The sequence below is a fragment of the Podarcis vaucheri genome (assembly GCF_965113315.1).
Source record: "Podarcis vaucheri genome assembly, chromosome: 7".
In the NCBI taxonomy this organism is placed as follows: domain Eukaryota; kingdom Metazoa; phylum Chordata; class Lepidosauria; order Squamata; family Lacertidae; genus Podarcis; species Podarcis vaucheri.
This window is the reverse complement of record NC_138765.1, coordinates 32,707,299-32,734,639: the sequence shown is the minus strand read 5'-3', so window position 1 is coordinate 32,734,639 and position 27,341 is coordinate 32,707,299. Positions and strand designations below refer to the sequence as shown.

The 27,341-nt window shown below is 42.1% G+C and overlaps 1 protein-coding gene across 4 annotated transcripts; it reads right to left on the bottom strand.

The window, feature by feature from the left end:
• Positions 1–275: 275 nt before the first annotated feature.
• On the bottom strand, positions 276–17,276 carry SFPQ (splicing factor proline and glutamine rich). 4 transcript variants are annotated; one of them, XM_082233598.1, is made up of 12 exons: positions 16,438–17,276; positions 14,143–14,331; positions 13,716–14,017; positions 13,505–13,600; positions 12,011–12,207; positions 11,214–11,298; positions 10,911–11,028; positions 10,615–10,663; positions 10,411–10,532; positions 2,244–7,716; positions 827–900; positions 276–366 (listed from the first exon to the last, which is right to left on the bottom strand). In XM_082233598.1, exons 1-10 carry the CDS (start codon positions 17,146–17,148, stop codon positions 7,579–7,581), a joined length of 2,007 nt encoding a protein of 668 aa, XP_082089724.1. In that variant the 5' UTR covers positions 17,149–17,276; the 3' UTR covers positions 276–366; positions 827–900; positions 2,244–7,578. The 4 variants fall into 4 exon arrangements, with proteins under 4 accessions (XP_082089724.1, XP_082089723.1, XP_082089726.1 ...); XM_082233597.1 differs by having other exon boundaries at positions 831–900; XM_082233600.1 differs by having other exon boundaries at positions 2,244–2,291.
• Between the last annotated feature and the right edge of the window lie 10,065 nt (positions 17,277–27,341).

The following is a 27,341-nucleotide window of genomic DNA, read 5'->3' as shown; positions in this document are numbered from 1 at the left end:
GTATGTTGATGGGGTATCACACTCTTGTTGGTAACCATGCTGTAGCATTCTGCAAATCAATTCAGTGGGACTTCCTCTACTAGTACAATCCTAAGCATGTCCTACTCAGCCTTCTAGAAGCAGATTTTCACTTAAAGTACGTAACTCAAGTTTAGCACTTCTAAACCTTGATAAATAAGAGTAAGAATCAATTTTTTAACAGATCTGTTATTTTCAAGGAGTTCAAATTATATTAGAGCACTGCATGAACTTTTTATAAAGGAGAGTAATCACACTTCAAAGTTTGAATAATTTATTGAAAATTTAAGAGACTGCAACTGAAGCCCTGTACACTTTCCTTCGAAATGCAGGAACAGTTTCTTTCTCCTGCGGAATAAAAGTTAGAATCTTAGCACTAGGGAGACAGTATGCATTCAACAGCTAAAACAAGAGCAAAATTTTAACAGCTAAACATCAGTGATGCTATTACTGTATTAATATTAAATCAGAACCTGGCATATCAGATACAAATTAACACAGCAAGTATATTAAGAGAAACATACATTTTTAGCTACATTGCCAGATTCTGAACCTCTCTATTTTCCCCTCCAGAGTAACAGGACTGCAGCACTGTTCAGAAGGATGTTTCTACTTGAGTGGCATCGTTTGTATGCTTATCAGCATTTTCACATTCATAGTTTTGAATTAGTATTAACTTACACATAAGCAATTTTCTTCCTTCTAACACATTTGTCCTATAATGCCAAGTATGCATTTAGAAAATGGCTGCTTACAAAAATTATTACAGTAAAAATGTCCTAAAGTTTAGATGCAGCTCTTCTACTACATACCTCTATAGTATAGTTATGGTGTTCCATTCTCCTTCATTCAATCGTGCTGGGACCTACTGGCTAATGCTTACTGTAAAAAAGTAAAGTTTGAATTACTACATGACTAAGAAAAAATCCAAATAGGCATTATTTCAAAGCTTTTCACTGAAGGTACGTTAAGGGTGATTTGGTACTGGCTAACAGTCGGATAAACTTCACTTCTTTAGGCAAGGGACTCTCGGCTCTTTTCACTTCTAACTCGAAAGAAAATGCTTCAAATACAATGAATTTTAGTTATCAATTCCTTGTAGTATTAACATTCAATATTGGACAATTAATGTAATCAAAGGAAGTCACAGAATAAAGATCTACCACTTACACAAATATACCATTAAAGAATGGCCAAACCTTAGGTAACTTTATTAGCATCAAGCGAGAATTTCCTGATCTTTGCTAGTATATAGTTTATGGGGTTTTTTTGCCACAGCTAACTATTAGAATTTCTTGCTTACCTCCCTGAACCAATATAACACAGGAGACTCCCTTACAGGATATTTCTTAAGTGATACATGATAATAATTCTAAAATCATGGTCAACTTGAGTCTTGATTTGGGGACTTACAAACATAAAATGCCAACTAAGTAGCCATTTCCAAATGCACATGTAAAAGCCACTTTTCCACTCTGTATTTAATGCTACAAATTTTCTGATAGCAAATCATTTATTTAAGTTTGAAAGTCTCACTTAGCACAATAAAGCTTACTTCTGAATAAACACCACAGACATCACTGTACATTTGTTAATTTGAAACCATAGTTGATCGGTTTAAGAAAATAGGCTTGCCCTTATCAAGTAAAGAAAAAAACCCAGAGCTAGTATTCTGTACCATGCACCACCAAGTACATAGTACATAAATTGCACCAAACAATAGACAGAAACTTGCTACCTCTTCAGCTGCTACCTCTAGTGTTGCTAGCCAATGACAAAGTCAGAGGGAAGAAACAAGATAGCGCAACAGGAAGGATAAAGATTACATAAGGTATATTGGGTAGACACCCTTCAAATAAAGGGTTGCATTTTTCCTCAGAGGAAATGGTTGGGGGGTACATACCAGCAGTGGGCAGTCAAAGCAAAAGCAGGCAGAAACACCTTTTCTTTCTGTAACCCCATCCATTTGCTTATACCAAAAGGAAAGGTCAAACCTCCACAACACACAGTGGAAATCAGCTAAGTGGCAGGATCCTGCAGCCCATGGTGCAGGTGAAAGAAGGTGCAGGACTGCATAGGCGGATTCCTCCATTTTAAGGGTAGACAGATGATGGAGATGCTCTCAAATAACCCTTAATCATTGTCTGATCTCAGCAATCAACAGCCCCTATCCCCAAGTGTTTAGTACCTGGTCACAGGAAAATGCATTCATTTGAGAGTCTTACCTCATACGCAGAAGCACTCTGGTTTCACCCAGCTGGTATTGCCTTCACCTATAAGGATAAGAACGGAAGTTACTAAGGGAATACAGACTGCAGAGTTTCTGAAAACAAAGTTTTAAGTTTAAACATAAAATGTATGGAATAGTAAATTGAGGGGAAATTACAAATTCTATCAATATTCAGTTGTTGGGAAGTAGCATGGGGCACAAGTAGAAGCTGAATGCTTTATTCCAAATATTGAAACACATAGTGAACAAACACAACTAGTCTGAATAAATTAAATCCCAACTGCCAACCTAAGCATAAGGATATGCAGCCAGAGGTACGTTACCCCTTACGTGCAGATGCAAAGCCATTGCATTCAACTATGTGGTTGCTTTTCTGAATTGTTGCCATACACCCCCAACCCCAAAGCAAATAGTCCTTTGAACTAAAGGAAGGCCAGTCTAAATGTCTCTTGAAATCTCACAACAGAAATTGGAATTTGTTTATCAATCTTTCTAGCTTTTTTTCTGCAGTTGTCCCTCTATTCCCCCCAAGTCCCTTTCCAGTCTCATTAAGGGCATATAGTAAGTGAAAAGACAACCTTTCCACCTGTAACTAACTCTTAAAACAGCCCTTTAAGAGGTAAGAGACACTGCCAGTCAGCCAATGTGCCAGTTTCCTCAAGTCCACATCTTAGCTTAGTACTTTTGCAAAATGGAAGGAACACACATTTTAGGATAGAGCAACACAAATTTATGTTCTTTTCAATCACTAGCTATTTCAGTCATCCGTTCCCACATCTCACATTGTACAGGGATTAAATGCAAGTTTTGTCTGAGGGGAATTTATATACACCACCATGGGTTTTCATAGGCACATGCTAATGCAACAATCCAGAGTGGGAAAGGTCTCCCTTTTCTCCTCCCCCTCCCAATCCCACCACCCTCACAGCATTTGCTTAACCCCAGTGAGTGGCATAAAGGCAGATCTGCAACTGACCTGTTGATTCCAACCTTGCTAGCTGTGATGGTGGAAAACAACCAATGGTCCAAACAAACCTAAAAAAGCACAATCTCTTCATATTGGGCTCCATTTAGAATGAGTGACTAAAGGCCTTCCTGATTAGCTGGAGATCATTAGCAGATATTGTTTGAATGCCGAACTATCCTCAAACATCTGTTGAGCTATCAGGGAGGGACTGCAGCCAATAAAAGCTTTGCACACTCAGTATAGTAAAGCCTCCCTCCCCCACAAGGTTATGAAGTGCTTCTCTCCTGACAGCACCAGTAATCGGAACCGCCTAGCAGATTACGCATAATGTATTCTGGCACCACACTTCTGAGCTCTTAAGTCAGTTTTTGTAAGAAATCAAAAGTATTCAAAGACCAGAATGAAGAGTTTAAAAATGGAATACAATGCAAGCACTTTGTTATTTATCATGCCACTCTGACAAAGTGGTATTTTCAGCAGACGAGTTACTGCCTAGGATATGTACTGTATTTCTGTTTGTCACTGCATTTAAGTATGTACCCCACAGCCTTATTCCAATTCATCTGGTCTAAGTGAGAAATATCTATTAAACCCAATTATGCAGAGATCCACACTTACTGGTTATCATCCCACACCAAGTAAACCCTGGGCATACTGGTCAAAACAGAGTACTGTGGCTGGTACATATTTGCAATCCAACTATTGCAGTTGTTTTATTGCATTCCTAGTAGAACTATTATCACTAGACTTTGGAGATCTAGCTTAAGCTTGGGTGGAATTAGTTGCACAATGCATATGCTGCTCATACCAGTATTTCACAAACACTTTTCGGTGGCAAACTGTTAAAAGTACAGAAGGCATGTTTATCCAGTCTGAGACTGCTGCTGCTATATGCAAGATTCATTAATGAATCCTGCTCAATTATTAAAGTCCTTGAAATACAGTACCTACGTTTGACAGAAGCACAGTTCAGCCCAAAATAAAATATTTCTAATTCTTGTGCCAGATCAGATGGAAACACTTTTTTTAAGACACAGAATATTGAACTACCTAGCAAACAAAGCCAACAGACCTGGAGGGTAATACATGTTAGGTATGTAACCCCATTATGTATTTTCACCATCAATGAAACAGAAGAAGCTACACCTTTTTGGTAAGATGTATATGGAACATGAGAAGTGGGAGTTCTCGATTTTTCAGTGTATCATTTGAACAAATTCCACAGCCATTATTCCACAGCCACCCAAACACATTACATAACTAACCACTAAAGTTACAAAACACCACTCCCCACCAGCAACCAGGGCAAGTTACATATGAATATATAGCTTTCTAGCCAATAAAGGGCTGAAATGTGGATTTTGCCATGAAAGTGTAAAATGTATTAAGAGTACTTATTCCTATGAGCAACAAACAGGACCTTGAGTAGATATTTACAAGTTGTACTCCCTTTCCCATCCCCATTGATCTCTAAGAATCTTTTTGGTACACAGTAAAGATGGAAAAAAGTCATATGCACGAAGGAATCACGGGTCTGAGGCACACATCTCAGCATCACGGTTAGCTTGCCTAATGCTGATTGCAGGTTAGGCCTCAAATCTAAGCATCATACAGTATGAGTAGTGCTGCACTGAAATCCCATGGTCAGAAGTGTGATGCCAGAGTACCCCCACAGCAAGATTACACAGAAAGTCACCAAGTTAGATTATAGTGCTTTTTACCTACCTGTATGCAGGCGACAAAGAGAATCTCGGAGCAAGCAGGAATACTACTTCCAGGTCCTAATGTCCACTTGTGGTACTACGTTCCTCACAGTTATGCACTGCGAAAATGCTGACTAAGTGCTGTTATGTAGCAGGCCACTACTTTTTAAACAGTGTCATATTGCAGTCTCAAACTCCAGAAAAAAGCATGCTGCCACAAGTGGTTGCCCAGGAGATGCCAAGAGGTTGTTTTAAAAAAAGCAGATACCACAAAATACGCACAGAAACATAAATTCAGTTTTTCATTGTAACTGGCAAGGATGTGGTTATAGCATGCTAGGGGTATAAGAACATGGGAAGATAGAGGAATTTGTACAGAGGCCCTTTTGTTGACTGAAAGCATAGTGGGCATGCAGAAGTGTAATAGTCACTCTTCTGCTCAAAAAGGACCTGCATGTAAGCCCAAAGAAGTGTTTAAAACACATTTTTAAAAGGATAAAAACTAAATAGAACACCCAATTCAATGAGAACTCAGAATCAATTAATTTGCTGGTACTTGGGGTCCTGCTTAATATGCTTTGAAATCAAACTACCATACAGGTATTTAAATGTGCAGTTGTCAAGACTTGCCAGGTAAGGTAAAAGAATAAACTGCAGCTCACTATATCTGTCCAGATTTAACATCAGCCTAGATTTAGACAGAATGAAACAAGAAATGAACCTTAGGAAGGTAATGGGACCATCAGCCTCCTTCACTCTTCAAGATTACAGTACTAGAAAAGAGCATGGTTTAGGGTATGTGCCAGCATCCTAAGGAAAAATGGCATGTAATCTGAAAAATAAACTGAAAATTAGTGTCCACGTCCAGAGACCCCACCACTGACAATCTGAGTTTCTTCCAGTGGGTGTCACATGAACACCCTTTCAGAAAATGACCTGCAGGTGACTGAGCCCCTAATATCAAATGACAATGAAGCTGAACTTTTACGTTTCACTGACCTGTATACAAGGGTTTATCTACACAGGTATCCAGCTCAAGAACTGCAAGTTAAACATTTCCCTACTGTTCCTATAGCAGCTGGTTTTGGATCTAACTTCCTGAAAGGTTGTGGAAATGTAGCTCAATCCAACTGAAACACTAAACAATCATCCAGCAGCCTTAACCACCATTTCCCAAATTCTTGCATTTAAAATGTTGCATAGCACAGAGCTTTGTGCTAATAGTTTGTATGATCAAGATGTAATAATTGATGGCACCAAGGTTTATCTGCTCCTGTTGCAAACACATTACAGATAGCCCATTATTGCCAAAACAGAGTAACACATTTGAAGGATTAAAAGCTGTAATAGTCAATTGTTGAATAGACATCCAGAATAAAATGCAGAGAATGGTCCAACCAAGCAGGTTGATCTTCATTTCATCAACCACAGTATTTTTTGAACTGGGAAACACTGCTCCCAGCATTTTAGGTGCCATCAGGGTATGGAGTCCAGGACACCTTGAATTCATTCATGTCTTTTAATAAGTTAAGGATGAAAGATTCAACCACCCTACTAGATTTAACACCAAATGTGTAGTGTGGCCTGAGGTTCAAAACTTCCACAAATTTTAATATTTAGAACCTCAAGCATCAGGTTTGTCTGGCAATTTACTACAGTGCAGGATACTATGCATTATTAACCCCAAAGTGACAAAGGATACTTTCATTTCTGTACTCCAGTTCACAAACGAGAAGAGTTATAAAATACAAGTACCCTCCCGTCCTGAATGTTTTCTAAGCATTCTGATTAAACATTAACAGTAAAATAGGGCAGCCAGGTCTTATAACACTGAACATGTTGGGGGCATGTCTCACTGAACAATCCTTTAAAAGAAGTTCAGATAGAAGTTCAATACAAGCCATGTTATGAAACCTGAAATGGGAGATGCTTTTAAGATGCTCAGCAGCAAATACTACCAAATGTCTGCCAACACATTTCCCTTCTCCGACCATCTTACTCAAGACTAAAGTCTAAGTTTTGTGTATCTGCATCAGATTGCCTGAGCTTCCTTAACTGCAGGGCAATTAAAGCCTTTAAGCCCCTTAACACTAACTGCATTGCAACTTTGGTAGAACGAGCATAGAGGTGTATTTTCAAGGTTGAGTCCACCTCTTAAGTTATTTCATACTCATCTAATTAGATCTTATTGCATATTGATAGGTCAGTAGCTCAATTAAGACATTTTATGGCAAAGCAGCACCCAGGTCATGTTGTGCCAGACACCAAATTAATTTCAAACAATGTATGCACAATGGAAGGTGCAGCATCTTTGCTCTGTATACTTGGATCCAAGAAGGATAACGTTTAAGATATAAAAACCATTGCTACATTTAATCTATTTATTTTAGCACAGTAAAAAAAGTTTACACTTGGGAATTCAAATGGCACACCGTACACTGCCATCAAGGTAGGGACGTTATACATCAAAAAAGCTAGGTTTTGAACACTGCATTACATAATTATATTTTTCTTGCCCAGACCACTTACAAATTCTAGGTCATTAAGTTTCTAACATCCATAAAAACATAGCTTTCTTACTAAAATGCAAGAATTAAAAAAAAAGTAGTGTCTAAACAAGACAAACGAAACAAACTGGAATGAAAATCTACAAGTCACATCTAAAATCGGGGTTTTTTGTTTGGGCCTTCATATTCTTCTCTCCCTCTCCCATAAGCTGCTGGAGTTCCAGGCCCCATTCCTCTAGGACCCTGGCCACCTACAGGCCCCGCACCTCCCTGCCCAAATCGCTCTGGGCGCTATTAGAACATATTAAAGAGTTCATTATATGTAGTTGATGTCCATGTGTTTTAAGTATATATTTTAGAAGGTTCCGTAGTCAACGTTCGTCGATACAATCACCATTGAGCCGATCCACAGGGTACCGGGAACATAGAAAGGAAAAAAGGGTAATTTAATAATTAGTTTAATTTAATACATGCCTTGAGGTATGTTCCCAACTTGATCCATTCTCAAATGCCTGCTTCAGCAAAAAGATCTCCCTGAAGTGCTAAAAATGTAATCATTAGTATAGGCTTGATCTAAGAATTGTCTCAAAAAGAGCGTTCTAGGAGTCTGCCACAATTACTTTGCTCATCTGTACTGCAGAACAAAGTTGTCAGTCAACAAGGCCCAAGTAAGCCTAGCCATAGGCCAGGTTCAGCTCCCAAAAGGAGTCATCTTATGTAAAGCAGATGACTACTCACCAGTTTAAGAGTATGAGACCATTCTTTTTGTCATGACTCAAGACTAGTCTGCTTACTGAAAATGCAGAAATCTGAGAGCAAAAGTTGTTAAGACACCAATGAAGAACAAGGAATAACATGAGCCTAATGATAGATTTACCTAACCAAGACAAAGTAATATGAACTGTTTGCACAGCCTTTTGCTTTTTAAGTAGTTTGACTGCTCTAAACAGCCCCATGGAGGTCCCTAACCTCATGAGGTTTAGCAAGAAGTCCACTATGACTCTGCAGTTACTGAACGCTTTCAATTGGTTTCCCATGGATTCACAAAAGTTCAGACAATGATAAAGCAGAGCAGTTAACTTTCCAATTATCTGCTGTATTTTCTTTTATTGAGCTATTAGGCACCAAGCAGAGTGAAATGGATCAAATATTTCATGTTTAGTCCTGTGACGTTAAACCTAGAACTACTTTCATACAAAAAAGGCTTTCTAGAAGCCAATTCATTCAGCATGGCTCCTTTGAAAACTAACTGTATGAATGCCTTTAACCAGATACACATGCAGATTTATTTTGTGAAAGGCTCATATACACACCCAGTTTTCTCCCCAGTAATCCCACAAACCAAAAACCTAGAACGCTCCAACCACAAAAATCACTAATGACAAATCACATGCATGAGCCCTTCACTGATTTGCATAGGTATCCAATCTTGGAATCACCAAGAGTCTGGAATTCCTAATGTGCAAACAAGCAACCTTGGTAAAATTTCCTCATGGTTATTTTAAAATACCCGAAGGCCAAGAATGAGCGTATCCTTTGAGGAAAGTCTACTTTTAAAGGTTATTAGCAGGTAAGGCAGCACATTGCTACATGCAAAGCACTGCCCACTGGAACTTCAAGCATTCTTCCAATACCACCAGTTCCAAGACTTTTGAGTATTTCATATGCACTGTTTATACAATTTCAATAGAAGCCTAAAACTAATCCTTTAAACTGCAAGGTCACATAGTTCCTAGAACACCATCTTAAGAACTAGTTTTCCTGGGGGGGGGGGTTGTTTCCCAAAAAAAAAGGGGGGGCACACAAGGTACTAGTAGTTTATCTTAGTGAGCAAATAGCTGTAATGCACACATTCATCTTGTCCCCACACTTGGCCATCATGGATTATAGCATACCCTTAAGGTGTATGTGTACACCACACCAGCACTGACTACACTTGGATTACAGAATATATTTTCTACCAGTTATGAGCACTGCTGCCATGCCATTACGTTATTCAAAGCAGGCCCAGAGACCATACCACACATATAGTGTGACTGCATATTTTTACAAGGCCTACTGTACTAGTACAGGCATAATGCATGGAGGAAAAGTCTATCAATATATCTACTAGTCCACCATGGCTATACAGAGCCTCCAAATTCAGAGGCACTATGCATCTACATGCCAGTTAGCTAGGGAGCAGCAAATTCAAAGAACGCTACTGCCTTCATGCCTTCCTTGGGGTCACCCAGATGCATCTGATTGGCCACAAACCTTTGATCTCATCCAACAGGGCTCTTAAGTAAGGTAATTTAAGCAGTATCTAAACATCGTGACCGAATTATATATTGTCCTTTAAGCATCAACAAGCGACTTAATCAAGAAGTACCGTACAATGAGAACCTGCCTACCCCGAGCAAGAACTGCTTTGTTCACATGCTATGGCAGAAGCCAACAAATACAATACGGTATACTGTTTGTATTTGACTGCTCACTACTATCTACCTGTGACTAATCAGCTGCATTAAGTAGTAAAAAGTATGGGTTTCACAGGGTGCAGTGATTATAATTAGACTTGGAAGAGTGTGCCTCCATCTATTTTACAAGTATTTCACTATCACTTTTATGTCCCACAGTTAACTCAAGTTCAGAAAGTGACAGACCACTTCTGCTCATTAAGCTAACAACAAGAACTTGTAATTTTTCCAAAGACATGACTTGATGAATTCCTTCCAAGCTTAACCAAAGAACTCCAAACCCAACCAGCTACTGTAAGAGCAATACCCGAAGCAGGAGTGTCCAAGAAGACCTCCCACCATACCAAGCAAAGACATGGCTCAGTTTTCATTGCCCAACAAGCCCCTTGCTTTGCACTATTCACACTTCCAGAAAAAGGAAGCCTAACTCAAAATGCAGATCACCTAGAATCAAAACAGGTAAGAGGTGCTTCACATCTACGGAATTTGTTTGGAATTGAAGTCAAGCTGCCACAGGATACATTACCATATCGCTTCCCATCATGGAGCCACTCATAGATGCTTGTCCAACTCCAGGACTGGTTTCATAGCCAAGGCCAGTACCACCTCCTAAAGGTGGGAATTTCTGAGCAGCTGTACCATAAGGATCTATAAAAGAAATCCAGGTGGTTATATGCAGGATAGATTACAATCATTCTTGTGTGAAAGGTTTAACTGAAAAATTATTTACCTCCCATGTTCATTGTGCTGGTACCTCCCATTCTCATGTCCCTCTCCCTCTACAAAAAGCAAAATACAGAGTTTTAGGAAAGAGTAAAACACTTCATGCTTTGCATTCTTGGTACACAAATCAGAGTAAGATAGCACTATGTCTCATAAGATTGCTGAAATAGACAGCAAAACTGGAGGAATAATTTAGAATTCCAAGTACAGAATCAATAATGTATTTTGAACTCCTAGGGATCAAAACATGAGGTGCAAGCACCTGGGCAACCAATTACTGGGATTCTCATAGCCCTAACTTACAGGGTCCATGTAACCCATTCTACTATAACTTTCTTCTCTCTGTCTTCTCATTTGTTCTTCCATCTCACGTTGGCGGATCATCATCTCTTCCTCCCGCCTACGGCGCTCTTCTTCCTGTCTGAAAATTCAGATTATCCATTAGATTCCAGAATATCACTAAATTCTGCATCTCTGTAGTTATTAAGTATCATGAAACTGTCAAACTTTGTTGAAAGAGCCAACGTCAATGATAATCTGAACACAATTAAAGAAACAAACATGATAAACAGCACTCCAAGACATGAAACAAAAAAGTAGTTTTACCTCAGCTGGATTTCTTTGCGTTTTTGCATCTCTTGATTGTGAAGTTCTTCCATACGCCTCAGTTCTTCTTGTCGCCTCATGAGATCTGAAAATTTGATTTAACATTATCACCAATTCACCATACATAATAAGCATCTTACTCATTCCAAGACAGAATCAGAATTTTTTAAAAAGCAGTCATGTGTGAAATTAAGCTAAAGTAAGTTTTAGCAGTAAAAAATTTATCCCCTACATAATACAACCAGCTGTCTAGTTCCCCTGCTTAAACTCACATTGTTCTGGTATATATACCTATATGGGGCAAACACTGCATTGGCACTGACCTAACTACTTCCAGCCAGTGGTCTGAAGTGGACAACATTCACATCTTGCAGTGCCTCTCCAAGAAGCATTCCAACCATTACACTTCCATTTGTAAATGGGATTTAGGTACTTTAAAGATTTCTACAGTTAGCTCTTGCAGCAAGTTATCATGTACTTTGCACTCCATAACATATTTGAATACAATAGTAGGTCACAGAATCCTAGCACTATAGAGTTGGAAGGTATCCCCCAATAGTAGTCTAGCACAACCCCAGCAATGCAGGAACCAGAGCTTATTTAGCCTCTGTAGGAATAGTGGACCCAGAAGGTTCTGCAGAACCCTTTTACCAATAGGTGAAGATGCTTCTTCCCAGAAAAGCTCACATAGCTTCAGAAGGCCTCAGTTCCGCTGATAATGCTCTTCAGGCAAGTTTTGCAAGCACTCTGAGTTTAGGGAGGAGATGTGGAAAATCAATAAATGACTGGCACAATACCTTGGCGCAAAAGATTTGCCTGATGCTCATGGTATGCATCTTCCATTTCACTTTCCAGTTTGTCCTTGGCATCTTTCATGTTTTTCTCCACCTGATCTCTCTGTTGTTTCTCCATTTCATCCAAAGACTTCCATCGCTGAGAGTATTCATATTCAAAACTTCCAGGCTGTGCAAACCGTGGAGGAGTCTCTCTCTCCCTAGATACCAATTGAAAATCCAGTTAATAATGACAGTAGAGCTGATTTGCCAAAATGGTCAGCAGCAAGAAGAAATGATAAATTCAGGACTAGTGAAAATCCATATGGAAACTTAGAATTAGGACATAAAGGAATTTTTAGATTGGTATCACTATAGTTACTGAGAACCATTAATATATGATAGAAAAAAAGGACCAGCTAAAGCAACTGCAGCGAGTTACTCTTCTGATTAGGACAAATGAACAGAAATATCGGATGGGAAAAGTACTGCAGAGAATTATTCACTTTTATAAAGGTGCTGTTTCATAAAAGAAAATTAAAGACAAAAACATGTCTAATAAGCCACTGAAATAGATAAGTGAAATCTAAAGTAACATGTTGGATGTTTTCCTTGTCTCCGAACAAGGCCACACTAATTTCTGTTTCCTTTCCTAATAAATCCAATATTCTGTAGTTACTGAGTTCTGTTCTCATTAGGATGCTGGGGCTTGCAATTGATTTTTTAAACTTCTGCAAACCTTGGGGTGCCCTTCAGCATACTGACTGATACCTCTCTCATTTTTCAGTGGTTCTGATTTGGGCTCTAATCCTGTCAGCATTAAATCACGTATTTAAAATTCAAGGTATACGCAATACTAGCCAAATGTAAAATGTCAAATTGCTATCCCAAAGCAGTAGAATTTATGTTGTGCTAGCAGGTTTATTGCCCTTTCCCTCTTAACCTTAATGGAAGGCAGGGGTGGGAAACCCATGTCCCATGGACAAACACTGCTGACTTCAGCCAATGTATGGCAAGACAGGGTAAAATTCTGAATTGCACTGCTTAAGTATTTCGCCAGCCAGGGCTCCTGCTCATCAGCTAACCAGCATGGGCTATATATCTGCACAGACAGCCAAAGCAAGTATGTAAACTGCAGGCTTCTTTCTTGTGCTTCCCACAGGAGGGAATTGAAGAAACAAAAAAAAACAACCCCAAACTTTTTGTCTTCATTCCCCCTTCAGCTGCTGCTGCTCGCTCTTCCTGCAGCACTGGCTAGGTGGTAAGAAAGAGGCTTTGACGGGTGGCTAAGAGAACTTTTCAGATACATCATGTAATATGATGTGCATTTTAGTAAGCAAAATTAACAATCAAATGAATATGTCAAATCAGATCTCTATCCATTTAGCTTGATGGGAAATTTCTCAAGGCTTTTTAGGTTCAGAAAACACACATCACTGAGAAGGCTTGACTGACAGACCCCCAAATAACCAGAGTTTTTAAAAAATCTATGGTAAAATCAATGGTAAATGTGCTTACTTTTGATACATTGGATTTTTCTGAGCCAGCTTTTCTGGAAGACCATCTTCATCATCCAACTGTTCAAGGGGCTCCACAATAACAGGTCTTGGAGTACTAAAAGTAAGAGCAAAAGACACTTTAAATAGTTGCTGGAAATTTCAAGTTGCATGTAATGGATTAAAAACTACCATAACCACACAAATTCCAATCAATTATTACATTTACTCACGTTGTCAAAAGAAAGACACCTTCAGAGCAACGTTCAAATGCTTTCCGAGCTGCTGGCTTAGATGCAAATTCAACAATGCCCTTTCCTGTTGATCTGCCACGATCATCTACAATCACAATAGCTCTTTCGATTGGGCCAAACTGAGAAAATGCTTCCTCCAGCAATTCATTGGATACATATGGGGAGAGATTACGCACAGAAAGAGCAGCAGCATGGGTGGCAAAACGCACACGAAGCTGCCGTCCTCTCATGGGAGTATCATCAAGTTCAGCCTTTGCAATTTCAGCCAGAGCTCGGGATTCCTGTGAATAGATTAACAACAAAAATGTTAAGTCTTTTAAATTCTTAACCTTCAAACTATGCAGAACGTTAAGCAATAATATATTACATATAACACATATGAGAAATTTATAGAAATGACACTCACCAGTTTAATAAAGCCAAAGCCTTTTCCTTTATTGATAAAGACTTCACCAGGTTCACCATATTTAGAAAATAACCTCTTAAATTCCTCCTCCGTTATATCAGCAGGCAAGTTCCCAACAAAGAGACGACAGCGCTGTGTGTAGGTCTTCTCTCCAGGCCGTCTCAGAAGCGACAAATTGGCTTTAAAGCCCTAAAAATACAATTAATGACATGCTTTATTTACTAAGCTTACAGGAACTGCTAACTATGCAGAATAACGGTAACTCTGCAAATATTAAGCTAAATATGAACCTACTCCCAAGAATAACGGCTGCTAATCTGTATCACCCTCCAGATTTTGCTAAACTATAACCTCCTATTGCTTACATTTAAGGCTTAAGAAACCACTTTTCAACAAATGTTTTAGTTGCGTTGTACATCAAAAATATCAAAAAACATACATAGCAAATATCTATAACTACATATAAAAAAATCATCCCTGACTATATTGGCCATAGTAGGTGGGGCTGATAGGAAGTGCAGGTTTCAGTAACATCAGGGTATGTGTGTTCCTGATTCCCCATGTCTGCTCTAAAAGACAATCAAGTTACTTTTAACTCCTTCCCTTTCTTATGTACATTTACAGAACTGCACACTTCCAGTGCCTTGCTACATGCATGTCAAAATTCCAGACCAGCACACCGATCTGTAATAATCAGTTCTACTCTTCTGCCCCACCCCAAGCTATCACCTTGTTTACATAACCAAAGGTAGCAATTTTTTAATAAACAAGTTTTCCTCTTAGACGGAAAAAAAAACCCTACCAAGCAGCTTTATAGCCACTTGGTTAGTCATTTTCCATTCCCATTCTACTAGGCTTCACAATCAATCAGTGTATATGTTACTCAATAACTCCTATTCCAGTATGTCCTTTTTTGGAAAGGAAATATATTCTAATTGATGCCTGCCACAATGCTGTCTTTTTATGACAATTGTAATTTCCAAAGTACTTCAAAGTTTTCCACCCATCATACCAAATTCTTACCAAAATATGCTCCTCTAGACCGAATAACTTTTTCCAAATTAGAATCATGACAAAAAGTATTTGTCAAAAAGAGTATTAATTTCCTTATTGAACACTATCCCTACTAAACATACAATCTGTACACTCACTAGAATTATCATTTAACATAAATTATCAGTGGCATAGCGTGCTACAGTCAATGCTTACATTTCAGTCATACCATGCTGCATTCTGTGGTATAGTCCTGCTTTGGAAACTAGCTTTATCCCTTTACGGCCACTGTAGCTCAAACCCACCCTATCCCCAAGTCTGTGAATACAGCGCCTCCAAAACAGAAACAGGCACTTAAGCTCCAGTCCATTCAAATGTCATTTACTGAAACAATCCTGTTAATACCATTCTTCAGAGTTCACCAATACATGGCTAGAATAAATATCTACACACAAGTACAGACAGACTTCTATGACAAGCCAAATTCCTGCCTTTTCTACAGCTCTCAGTACAGCCAGCCCTCATCTGGAGCAAAACTCGCTCTCAGCAAAAAGCATTCCAGACCACTGTAGGGCTAAACTGCCTACATTTCTCAAGAACTAGTAAGAGCATATCAGCAACCATAATGCAAGCTCTCCTTTGCTCTTTACTCACACACCCATCACACTTCTACACAGCCTTTGGGACGTTAATGATTTCCCACTCCACTCAAAAATGTTTCCCCTGTCAAACTGCAGTAAGCACAATGGGTATTCGCCTATCTCAAAAAACAAATCATTTCATTTGTTAAGTATATTGTAGCGCTAAATGCCTGTACTCTCTCACCCCCATCTTAAGATCCGTAAACTACTTCCAGTCACTTTATTTTCATTGTTAACAGCTTTAAAGCACCTCCTTTAAAGAGCAAGATTTCCCATTGCTGTTGCTACGACAGAATGCAAAACCTGGAATAAGAATTTTGGGGCAGAGTAAACTTCGTGACAAGATGTGAATAACGGTGGACGTATTTTTTAAAAAAACAAGATACCACAAGATTTAAATTGAGGGAGTTTTACCTATTCAATCCCACCACTGACGACTCCACCCCTTTCAGCGACTCATGGCCACGCCCACTCCCCCGAAGCAAACGCGCGGAGCCTCTACGAACGCTACCACCTCTTGCACATGCGCACCTCAAGCAATCAAAATGGCGCCGAGGAACGCCGCACAGGGCGAGGAGAGAATAGCGAGCCGTATGAGCCGCCATCTTGTCCCGAATGCCTGTCATGACAGGGCTTGTTAAGGGCCCACAAATCTACCCACCTCCGCATCGGACATTTTCTCCCCGCCGGCACCCTGCTGTTGCTGCTGCTGCGAGTGCTGGTGCTGCTGCTGCGAAGGGTGCTGGTGCTGGTGTTGATGCTGGCCTTGTCCTCCGCGCCTCTCACCGCCGCCGCGGTGCTGCCCCGGCCCTCCGCCCTTGGGGCCTCCGCCTTGTTGGGGGCCTCCCGGCCCGCCCTTTAAGCCACTTTGTCCTCCGCCGCCTCCGGAGGACTGACCGGGACCCTTTTTAGGTCCCCCCTGGACCGGACTTTGGCTGGGCGGCGCAGATTGCTGCTGAGACGGCGGCTGATCTCCACCTCGGCCGCCGCTCTGGAGCCCCGCGGAGGCAGCCGGAGCGGAGGTCGAGTTCGGAGTGGGGGCGGAGGAAGAGACCGGAGGCGCTTGGCCGACCTGGTTCTGGGTGGGCCCCACGGAAGGCGACGCGGCTGCTGGGCTGGAGGAAACGGAGACGGAGGCCGCGGAGGAAGGCGGAGTGGAGGCCGAGCTGGGTGGCTTGGCAGGCTCCGGCTTCGGGGGGCCTCCAAGACCACCGCCAATGTGGTGGTGGCCCCCGCGGGACTGGCCTATCCCGCCTGCCATGCCCGGCGGCGGCGAACGGAAGTCGTGGTTCCCCGGGAGGCCGCCTCGGCCTCCGCCGCCTCCGCGCCGATGGAAGCCGCCTCCACGGCTACGGAAACGGTCTCTCGACATGGCAAAAATGGTGGCGGTTGGGGTGGTACCGTACAGCGACACGACTCTTTTCTCCTCCTCGGAGTCCGACCAAGATCAAAATGGCGGCAGGCGCTGAGGTAAAAACGGCCTCGCGCCGCCTTTGTCCCACCTTTATATAGCCTCGCAGTACAAGCGCAAACTCCGCCTCTCTTTCTCCCCTCCACGGCCAATCCAATAAACAATCGCCCTGGTCGGATTGATGGGGACGTTAACCAATCAGTTTGTCAAGTTGTTTCCCTCTCAGGAAAAAAGGGCGGAGGGAAAACCCCTTCTCCCTCTATGCAACTCACTAAACCAATAGTGAGGCGCAATACAAGAAAGATTGACAGGGAAATTATACAATAGGCATTTGAGTTCGTAGATAGAAGGCGGGCAACGTCCGTTAACTTCTCTCTGCTTTGATTGGGTCGTTTGGTCAGCAGAAGGCGTGGCTTACTAATACATGTAACTAATAGAGAGGTTCAGATTGTGCGCATACCAGAGAGCCTTGCTGCAGACTAGCCGGAGGCTATGGGTGCCACGTGGTTCGCTATGGGTTTAACCCAGTTTCATTATTACGTGCATCTTATAATAAATAGCTGTGCAACTGTTACCATTATATTCCCATAAATGCTGTGTTAACGTGGTCATGACAGTAATCTTAAAACTGCTATACAGTATAGTTAAAGTGGGTCCAGCACCAAACTGCTACCATAGTCCTTTTTCACTTGCCCTGCTGTTCCTGCTTGCAGTTCCCCACCGCATGCCAATCCATGTGTGCACAATTTAAGGTAATACCTCTTGCATGTGATGGAAAGTTTCTGCCATAATTTAGGATGCAACAAGACTCATTTTTGCTTGAAACAAACTTACACAACAACCCTTCTGTATTTGGGTGAAAAACGTACAGTATTTGTATGCTTCAAATTAAGGGAGCTAATAGCAAAAAAGACTAGAACAACCTAGAGCAAATTTTAGCATTTATCATATTTTATAAAGTCAACCATTTCATTTGCAGTTGCTCGCCTCTTTCACAAAATCATAATATACAGAGTCCTTTGGGAAGGAAAGAAACTGACAAACCCATGCAAAAGTTTGTATTGTAGGCCTGCTGTGAAATTACCAGGCCCCATTGCTCTAAAGTAAACCCCCAGCATGGTCACTACCAGAGATTTTTTAAAAGGGGGTACTCAATGGTACGCAGTGCCAGCACCTCTTTTTTGTTGTTGTTAAAAATTGTGGCACTTACTGTAACAACTACATGGTGAGTACCAGAACCTATTTTTCTAGAAAAAAAACACTGGTTGCTACCAATTACTAAGCATCCTCAAAACGTTTGTGAGTTCTGACCCTGTACTAGTGGCAATTTTGACCTTAAGCAGGAGGCATTTCCCCCTGCTTGATTGCCAATTTGACATTGTAGTGGTCCTAGCAGTCAGCAGAATGAGTCTGATGGTGATGGCCGCGCTTAAACAAAATGGACGGTCCTTTTCAGAGGTGAGGCTGCATAAGCCAAGGACAAAAAATGTTCCTACCACTAGGTGTCTCAGAGCACAGCCGCAGGAGGCGATGGTCAGCTATTCCCCATTCTGGGGCGGGGAAAACAGTTTGTAAATGCTTCTTACAACAGTTATTTGTTTCCTTTCAACAGTTATTTATTTCAATATTGACCCATCTGCCCTTCTAATACTTACACATTAAAGTGGGCAGCTTGCAGCAAATTAAAATCAACGTATTGCAAAACAACATTGTTACAATACAAAAGGAAGCAGGCCTTACATATTAAAGACAACTCTTCATTATTATTTACCCTGCAATAATTAAACTTTACTAACTGCCAGAAGACAGTAAGAAGAGGGGGGGGGACTTTTAAATTATCCTGAGTGGTTCCTATTTGCCAGAGGTTCCTACCTTGTAAATGTAAATTCTGGAAGATTCATCGTGGATTATACCACTTTGGAAACCTGGTTTCTTTTTAAGACTATTGATGCAATGTATAATAGTCAGATTAAATGCTGCTAGAGGGATAAAAGTGGGATTGCTCTCATCCATTAAGTCTACTATTTATTCACTGGCAGACAGAGTCATTCCTGGCTAGCATAGTTCCAGGCTTCATTTTTGTCACTGAACCTTCATTTAAAAAAGGAATTGTAGTAAAGAATTACAAGGCAATTCAGAATTAAACTGACATACAATGCAGCCCCCCTTCCTTTCCCCCTGCTATTCTCCTCTCTAACCTAAAGACAATGGCCACAATACCAGAAGTGAGTATCATGAGTGCTGGTGGGGATTTATTTCCACCTGTTATGGAACTGCATTTGTGGTAACAAGCAGCCATACTTTTTCACATGTTGTGGACTGCTCTCCCTGCTGAACTATGGGACTCCCCATCAATACAGGCATTCTGCCAGCTCTTGAAGACACATACATGTTTAGACAATAATTTTCTAGATTCCCTGACTTGAATCCACTGCTTTGATGGCTGTTTTAACTCACACCATTTTAACGAGCTTGTTTATTATATATTTTATATATTACCCCTTACATGCCCATTAGTTACTGTGTCTTGCAGGAGAGTATTTCTTTCCTTAAAGTCCCTAAAAATATCAGAAAACCAACACTCCACAGCAGGTCAGAGCAGAGCTTCCAATGTGGCTGCCCTTGTTTTATGGAACAAATACAACAGGCACCCAACTGTTTGTAGTTTCCAGCATAAATCAACAACATTTTTGTTTCAACAGTTTTTTTAAGGTCTCAGCTTTGGGTGCTTATTTGCATTATTTTAAAAAAGGAACCCTTAGATTTAGCTGCTTTTTGTATTTTCAAAAGGTTTAGTTTAGTTTTTATTAATAATTGTAAATTGCAGTGAAGAGAGTCCATAAGCTCAGTAACAGTTCAGTTATTGAGTCCTGTCTGGGTTTATTAAAATCAGACATCCAAAGGGGAATGGGGTCCATCAAACCTTTCCCCAGCCTTATGTCCTTAGGAGTGTTATAAGAAAAAACTGCTCCCTTTCCCTTATGGGGTAGAGCCCGTAGAGTCCTTGAGGGTTCCCATGGCTGTAGTGAAATTTGTTTGTGTGTGAGGGGATGGATTTTTGGATCAAGTTAGCCATATTGATTTGAATGCTGCTGTTGGATTACTGTTGTCTTGTTGGGCTATGTATGTGATAAAGGGAAACCATACCAGAGTGAAGGTGTCTTCTTCTATTTGTCCCTGTGTCAGTTTCAGTTTACCTGTATTGTTTAGCTTTTCTAGTAAGGCTGTTTCCCATACTACTAGACAGCATTGGTCCATGTTTACTCCTGGCAGGTCTCTCCAGTGTCTGGCTATGATGCTTCCGGCTGCTGAGAGTAGGTGGGTTGTAAGCTCTCTATAATGTGAGTGGGCATTATTATATCAGAAGATGTCCAGTAGGGCCCCTGACCATTAGGTCCAGTCGTGACCGACTCTGGGGTTGCGCGCTCATCTTGCTCTATAGGCCGAGGGAGCCGGAGTTTGTCCGCAGACAGCTTCCAGGTCATGTGGCCAGCATGACTAAGTCACTTCTGGTGAACCAGAGCAGCACACAGAAACGCCGTTTACCTTCCCGCCGGAGTGGTCCCTATTTATCTACTTGCACATGACGGGCTTTTGAACTGCTAGGTTGGCAGGAGCAGGGAGTGGGCAACGGGATATATATATATATATATATATATGCAGGTTTTGGTGTCTTCGGGTGTCTTCCCGTGTAAGAGTCGGGGTGTCTGTGCGACGTTTCGACGAGGTCTCACTCGTCATCTTCAGGCTGGTGCTTTCGGCTTCTTGTTACTGGGACAATTTGAGCTTCCGACTTGGAGAGGTCTGGATGGCCAGTGCAATCATTGCCAAATAGGTGTAGGGGGGCTTGGGGTGTCGGTGGTAGTTTTTCTTCTTCCTCTTCGCCTTTCTGCCCGCCTCCTTGGCCGGACCCTCGCCCTGCCTGCCACCAGGCTCCTCGGCAGAGGTCTGGGGTCTGCCGAGGAGCCTGGTGGCAGGCAGGGCGAGGGTCCGGCCAAGGAGGCGGGCAGAAAGGCGAAGAGGAAGAAGAAAAACTACCACCGACACCCCAAGCCCCCCTACACCTATTTGGCAATGATTGCACTGGCCATCCAGACCTCTCCAAGTCGGAAGCTCAAATTGTCCCAGTAACAAGAAGCCGAAAGCACCAGCCTGAAGATGACGAGTGAGACCTCGTCGAAACGTCGCACAGACACCCCGACTCTTACACGGGAAGACACCCGAAGACACCAAAACCTGCATTCCTGTACCCGTGAAAATCTACGAAAGCAAATATATATATATATATATATATATGCAGGTTTTGGTGTCTTCGGGTGTCTTCCCGTGTAAGAGTCGGGGTGTCTGTGCGACGTTTCGACGAGGTCTCACTCGTCATCTTCAGGCTGGTGCTTTCGGCTTCTTGTTACTGGAACAGAGCAGAATCTGGTGTTTGAGTTCCTATAAATACTGTTGAGGGGTGTGGTGTATAGCCTCCAACGTTCTGGGCAGAGAGGAAGTTCCTAGATTAGTGTGCCTTTTCTTCTTTTGTTCCTTAATTACTTGAGGGATATCTTGGGTGATTTCATGAGTGATATTCTGAATACCACTGGGTGGGTCATTAAGTGTAGATTAGTTGCTAAAGCTTTCGTGTCTTGACCTCTTGAGCTTGTGAAGAGTTTTTCTGAGAAGATGGCTGTGCTGCATTTAGTTGTGCTCTGGCTTGGCTTCGTGTATAGGGGGGAGCTGTGGTTTTGTGCCTTGTGCCAGCCAGATCTGTGTAGGGATTGTAGGGGGGTGCAGCATCCGGAGGTGCCACTATAGTTTGGCTACTGGATGGAGTCTGTAATATGTCTGTGGAGAGGGTCTGGGTTTGGGTCTGGTGTGGTCGATTGGTGACGGCGTTCTGTGTGCCTCTGGTTCTGGTGTCGGTTTTTGTGGGGAGGGCTAATTTCCAGATGTCTGGCAGGCGGGACGTGTCGTCACGCTTGTTCATGTTGTGAGGGTGTTTCTCTATCTCGATGGCTTCCATGATTATTCTCTTGTGGTGATGTTCCATGTTAAAGAGCAATTTGGAATCTGCAAAATTAATTTCGTGTCCTGTTTCTTTCATGTGTTGGAAAAGAGAGGAAGTTTTTTCTTCTTTTTTGACGGCATTCTTGTGTTCTGCGATACGTGCATTTATTCGTCTGTTTGTTTGTCCAATGTACGTGGCTGGGCAGACTTTGCAGGGTATTTCATAGACCCCTTGGTTTTCCAGCTGGATTTTGTCTTTTGGGTTTCTGAGGATATTGGCTATTTTTTGGTTGGTGCAGAAGGCTGTTTTGATATTGTGTTTATGGAGGATTTTGCTGATTTTGTCTGTAGTGCCCTTGATATAAGGAAGGAGGGCCATGCCATTGTTTTCTTCTGTGTCTTGGTTTTTGGGGGGTGTTTCTTTTTGGATTAGCTTCGTAACCCTGTTTTTCTGGTATCCATTGGCGATTAACACATTTGAGAGATTCTGTAACTCAGTTGTCAAGTGGTCTTTGTCAGCCAGGCGTTTGGTTCTGGAGATGAGAGTCTTGGCTACGGAGTTTATTTGTGCAGGGTGGTGGTGTGATTGTGCATGTAAGTAGCGGTTGGTGTGTGTTTTTTTCCGGTAGATAGTGTGTCCTAGGGAGCCATCAGGTTTTTTGTAAATCCAGCTGGAAAACCAAGGGGTCTATGAAATACCCTGCAAAGTCTGCCCAGCCACGTACATTGGACAAACAAACAGACGAATAAATGCACGTATCGCAGAACACAAGAATGCCGTCAAAAAAGAAGAAAAAACTTCCTCTCTTTTCCAACACATGAAAGAAACAGGACACGAAATTAATTTTGCAGATTCCAAATTGCTCTTTAACATGGAACATCACCACAAGAGAATAATCATGGAAGCCATCGAGATAGAGAAACACCCTCACAACATGAACAAGCGTGACGACACGTCCCGCCTGCCAGACATCTGGAAATTAGCCCTCCCCACAAAAACCGACACCAGAACCAGAGGCACACAGAACGCCGTCACCAATCGACCACACCAGACCCAAACCCAGACCCTCTCCACAGACATATTACAGACTCCATCCAGTAGCCAAACTATAGTGGCACCTCCGGATGCTGCACCCCCCTACAATCCCTACACAGATCTGGCTGGCACAAGGCACAAAACCACAGCTCCCCCCTATACACGAAGCCAAGCCAGAGCACAACTAAATGCAGCACAGCCATCTTCTCAGAAAAACTCTTCACAAGCTCAAGAGGTCAAGACACGAAAGCTTTAGCAACTAATCTACACTTAATGACCCACCCAGTGGTATTCAGAATATCACTCATGAAATCACCCAAGATATCCCTCAAGTAATTAAGGAACAAAAGAAGAAAAGGCACACTAATCTAGGAACTTCCTCTCTGCCCAGAACGTTGGAGGCTATACACCACACCCCTCAACAGTATTTATAGGAACTCAAACACCAGATTCTGCTCTGTTCCAGTAACAAGAAGCCGAATGCACCAGCCTGAAGATGACGAGTGAGACCTCGTCGAAACGTCGCACAGACACCCCGACTCTTACACGGGAAGACACCCGAAGACACCAAAACCTGCATTCCTGTACCCGTGAAAATCTACGAAAGCATATATATATATATATATATATATTTGCTTTCGTAGATTTTCACGGGTATAGGAATGCAGGTTTTGGTGTCTTCGGGTGTCTTCCCGTGTAAGAGTCGGGGTGTCTGTGCGACGTTTCGACGAGGTCTCACTCGTCATCTTCAGGCTGGTGCTTTCGGCTTCTTGTTACTGGAACAGAGCAGAGTCTGGTGTTTGAGTTCCTATAAATACTGTTGAGGGGTGTGGTGTATAGCCTCCAACGTTCTGGGTAGAGAGGAAGTTCCTAGATTAGTGTGCCTTTTCTTCTTTTGTTCCTTAATTACTTGAGGGATATCTTGGGTGATTTCATGAGTGATATTCTGAATATCACTGGGTGGGTCATTAATTACTTGAGGGATATCTTGGGTGATTTCATGAGTGATATTCTGAATATCACTGGGTGGGTCATTAAGTGTAGATTAGTTGCTAAAGCTCTCGTGTCTTGACCTCTTGAGCTTGTGAAGAGTTTTTCTGAGAAGATGGCTGTGCTGCATTTAGTTGTGCTCTGGCTTGGCTTCGTGTATAGGGGCGAGCTATGGTTTTGTGCCTTGTGCCAGCCAGATCTGTGTAGGGATTGCAGGGGGGTGCAGCATCCGGAGGTGCCACTATAGTTTGGTTGCTGGATGGAGTCTGTAATATGTCTGTGGAGAGGGTCTGGGTTTGGGTCTGGTGTGGTTGATTGGTGACGGCGTTCTGTGTGCTTCTGGTTCTGGTGTCGGTTTTTGTGGGGAGGGCTAATTTCCAGATGTCTGGCAGGCACACATCTCACACATGTCTGGCAGGCACACATCTCACGCTTCCTCACACATCTCAACAGCCTACACCCCAAAATACAATTCACTATGGAAATAGAAGACAACAACCAACTCCCCTTTCTTGACGTCCTAATCTACAAAAAACCTGATGGCTCCCTAGGACACACTATCTACCGGAAAAAAACACACACCAACCGTTACTTACATGCACAATCACACCACCACCCTGCACAAATAAACTCCGTAGCCAAGACTCTCATCTCCAGAACCAAACGCCTGGCTGACAAAGACCACTTGACAACTGAGTTACAGAATCTCTCAAATGTGTTAATCGCCAATGGATACCAGAAAAACAGGGTTACGAAGCTAATCCAAAAAGAAACACCCCCCAAAAACCAAGACACAGAAGAAAACAATGGCATGGCCCTCCTTCCTTATATCAAGGGCACTACAGACAAAATCAGCAAAATCCTCCATAAACACAATATCAAAACAGCCTTCTGCACCAACCAAAAAATAGCCAATATCCTCAGAAACCCAAAAGACAAAATCCAGCTGGAAAACCAAGGGGTCTATGAAATACCCTGCAAAGTCTGCCCAGCCACGTACATTGGACAAACAAACAGACGAATAAATGCACGTATCGCAGAACACAAGAATGCCGTCAAAAAAGAAGAAAAAACTTCCTCTCTTTTCCAACACATGAAAGAAACAGGACACGAAATTAATTTTGCAGATTCCAAATTGCTCTTTAACATGGAACATCACCACAAGAGAATAATCATGGAAGCCATCGAGATAGAGAAACACCCTCACAACATGAACAAGCGTGACGACACGTCCCGCCTGCCAGACATCTGGAAATTAGCCCTCCCCACAAAAACCGACACCAGAACCAGAAGCACACAGAACGCCGTCACCAATCAACCACACCAGACCCAAACCCAGACCCTCTCCACAGACATATTACAGACTCCATCCAGCAACCAAACTATAGTGGCACCTCCGGATGCTGCACCCCCCTGCAATCCCTACACAGATCTGGCTGGCACAAGGCACAAAACCATAGCTCGCCCCTATACACGAAGCCAAGCCAGAGCACAACTAAATGCAGCACAGCCATCTTCTCAGAAAAACTCTTCACAAGCTCAAGAGGTCAAGACACGAGAGCTTTAGCAACTAATCTACACTTAATGACCCACCCAGTGATATTCAGAATATCACTCATGAAATCACCCAAGATATCCCTCAAGTAATTAATGACCCACCCAGTGATATTCAGAATATCACTCATGAAATCACCCAAGATATCCCTCAAGTAATTAAGGAACAAAAGAAGAAAAGGCACACTAATCTAGGAACTTCCTCTCTACCCAGAACGTTGGAGGCTATACACCACACCCCTCAACAGTATTTATAGGAACTCAAACACCAGACTCTGCTCTGTTCCAGTAACAAGAAGCCGAAAGCACCAGCCTGAAGATGACGAGTGAGACCTCGTCGAAACGTCGCACAGACACCCCGACTCTTACACGGGAAGACACCCGAAGACACCAAAACCTGCATATATATATATATATATATATATATATATATATATATATATATGAGATATTAGTTTACATAAATATGTGCATTGTCTCTTTTTTCAAGTTGCGTTTTCTTCTGGGGTGACTTCTAATACCTGCTTAGCTATTTTGCAAAGACATGGGGCTTCTGTAGAAAATGCCCTCCCCCTTGAACCCACCAGTCTGACTGCTCTTGAAAGTGGGAACATCAGGAGGATCTCTGTTGTCAATCTTAAAGTACAGGAAGGTTGATATGGGTGAAAGCGATACTTTGAATAACTTTAAAGCTGAGGTCGTGAACCAACGGCCCTTGAAATTATGGGCCCCTCCAGAGTGGTCATGTCTGTCTGCTCTTTTGTTTGCCGTGACCTGTTGTTTGTGCTGCAGCTATAATAATAATAATAATAATAATAATTAATAATACATAAATAAATAAATAAAAAATACCTTTATTGTCAATATTGTTAACATTTTTAATGTTCTCCAGAAGGCTGCTGCAGTGACATTTCTGAGGTAGTCCCTTGCAAGGCAAAAGAGTATTGGAAGTAATCACCAAACCACTTTGGGAAAAGCAATAATAGAATTGTAGAGTTGAAAGGGACCCAAGGGTCATCTAGTCCAACCCCCTGCAAAGCAGAAATCCTGGGTGGCCTCGAACCACCAACCTTCTGGCTATACAGTGGTACCTGTACGCTTCAGTGGTTACATACGCTTCAGGTTATATACGCTTCAGGTTACAGACTCCACTAACCCAGAAATATTACATTGGGTTAATAACTTTGCTTCAGGATAAGAACAGAAATCGTGCAGCAGTGGCGCAGCAGCAGCGCAGCAGCAGCGGGAGGCCCCATTAGCTAAAGTGGTCTTCAGGTTAAGAACAGTTTCAGATTAAGAACAGACCGCCAGAACAAATTAAGTACTTAACCCGAGGTACCACTGTACCAGAATAACAGCCACCTTAGTCAATGAATGTTCTGTCTGGGGATACAAGTAGAGAACACACAACTAGAAAATATTGTTACATTATTCCCTGCAAGTGTCCCTATTTTCCACAGACGTCCCTGATTTAGAGAAGCCATCCCAGTTTCTGATTTGATCCCGGAATGTCTCACTTTTCCTTAAAGGTAAAGGTACCCCTGCCCATACGGGCCAGTCGTGTCCGACTCTGGGGTTG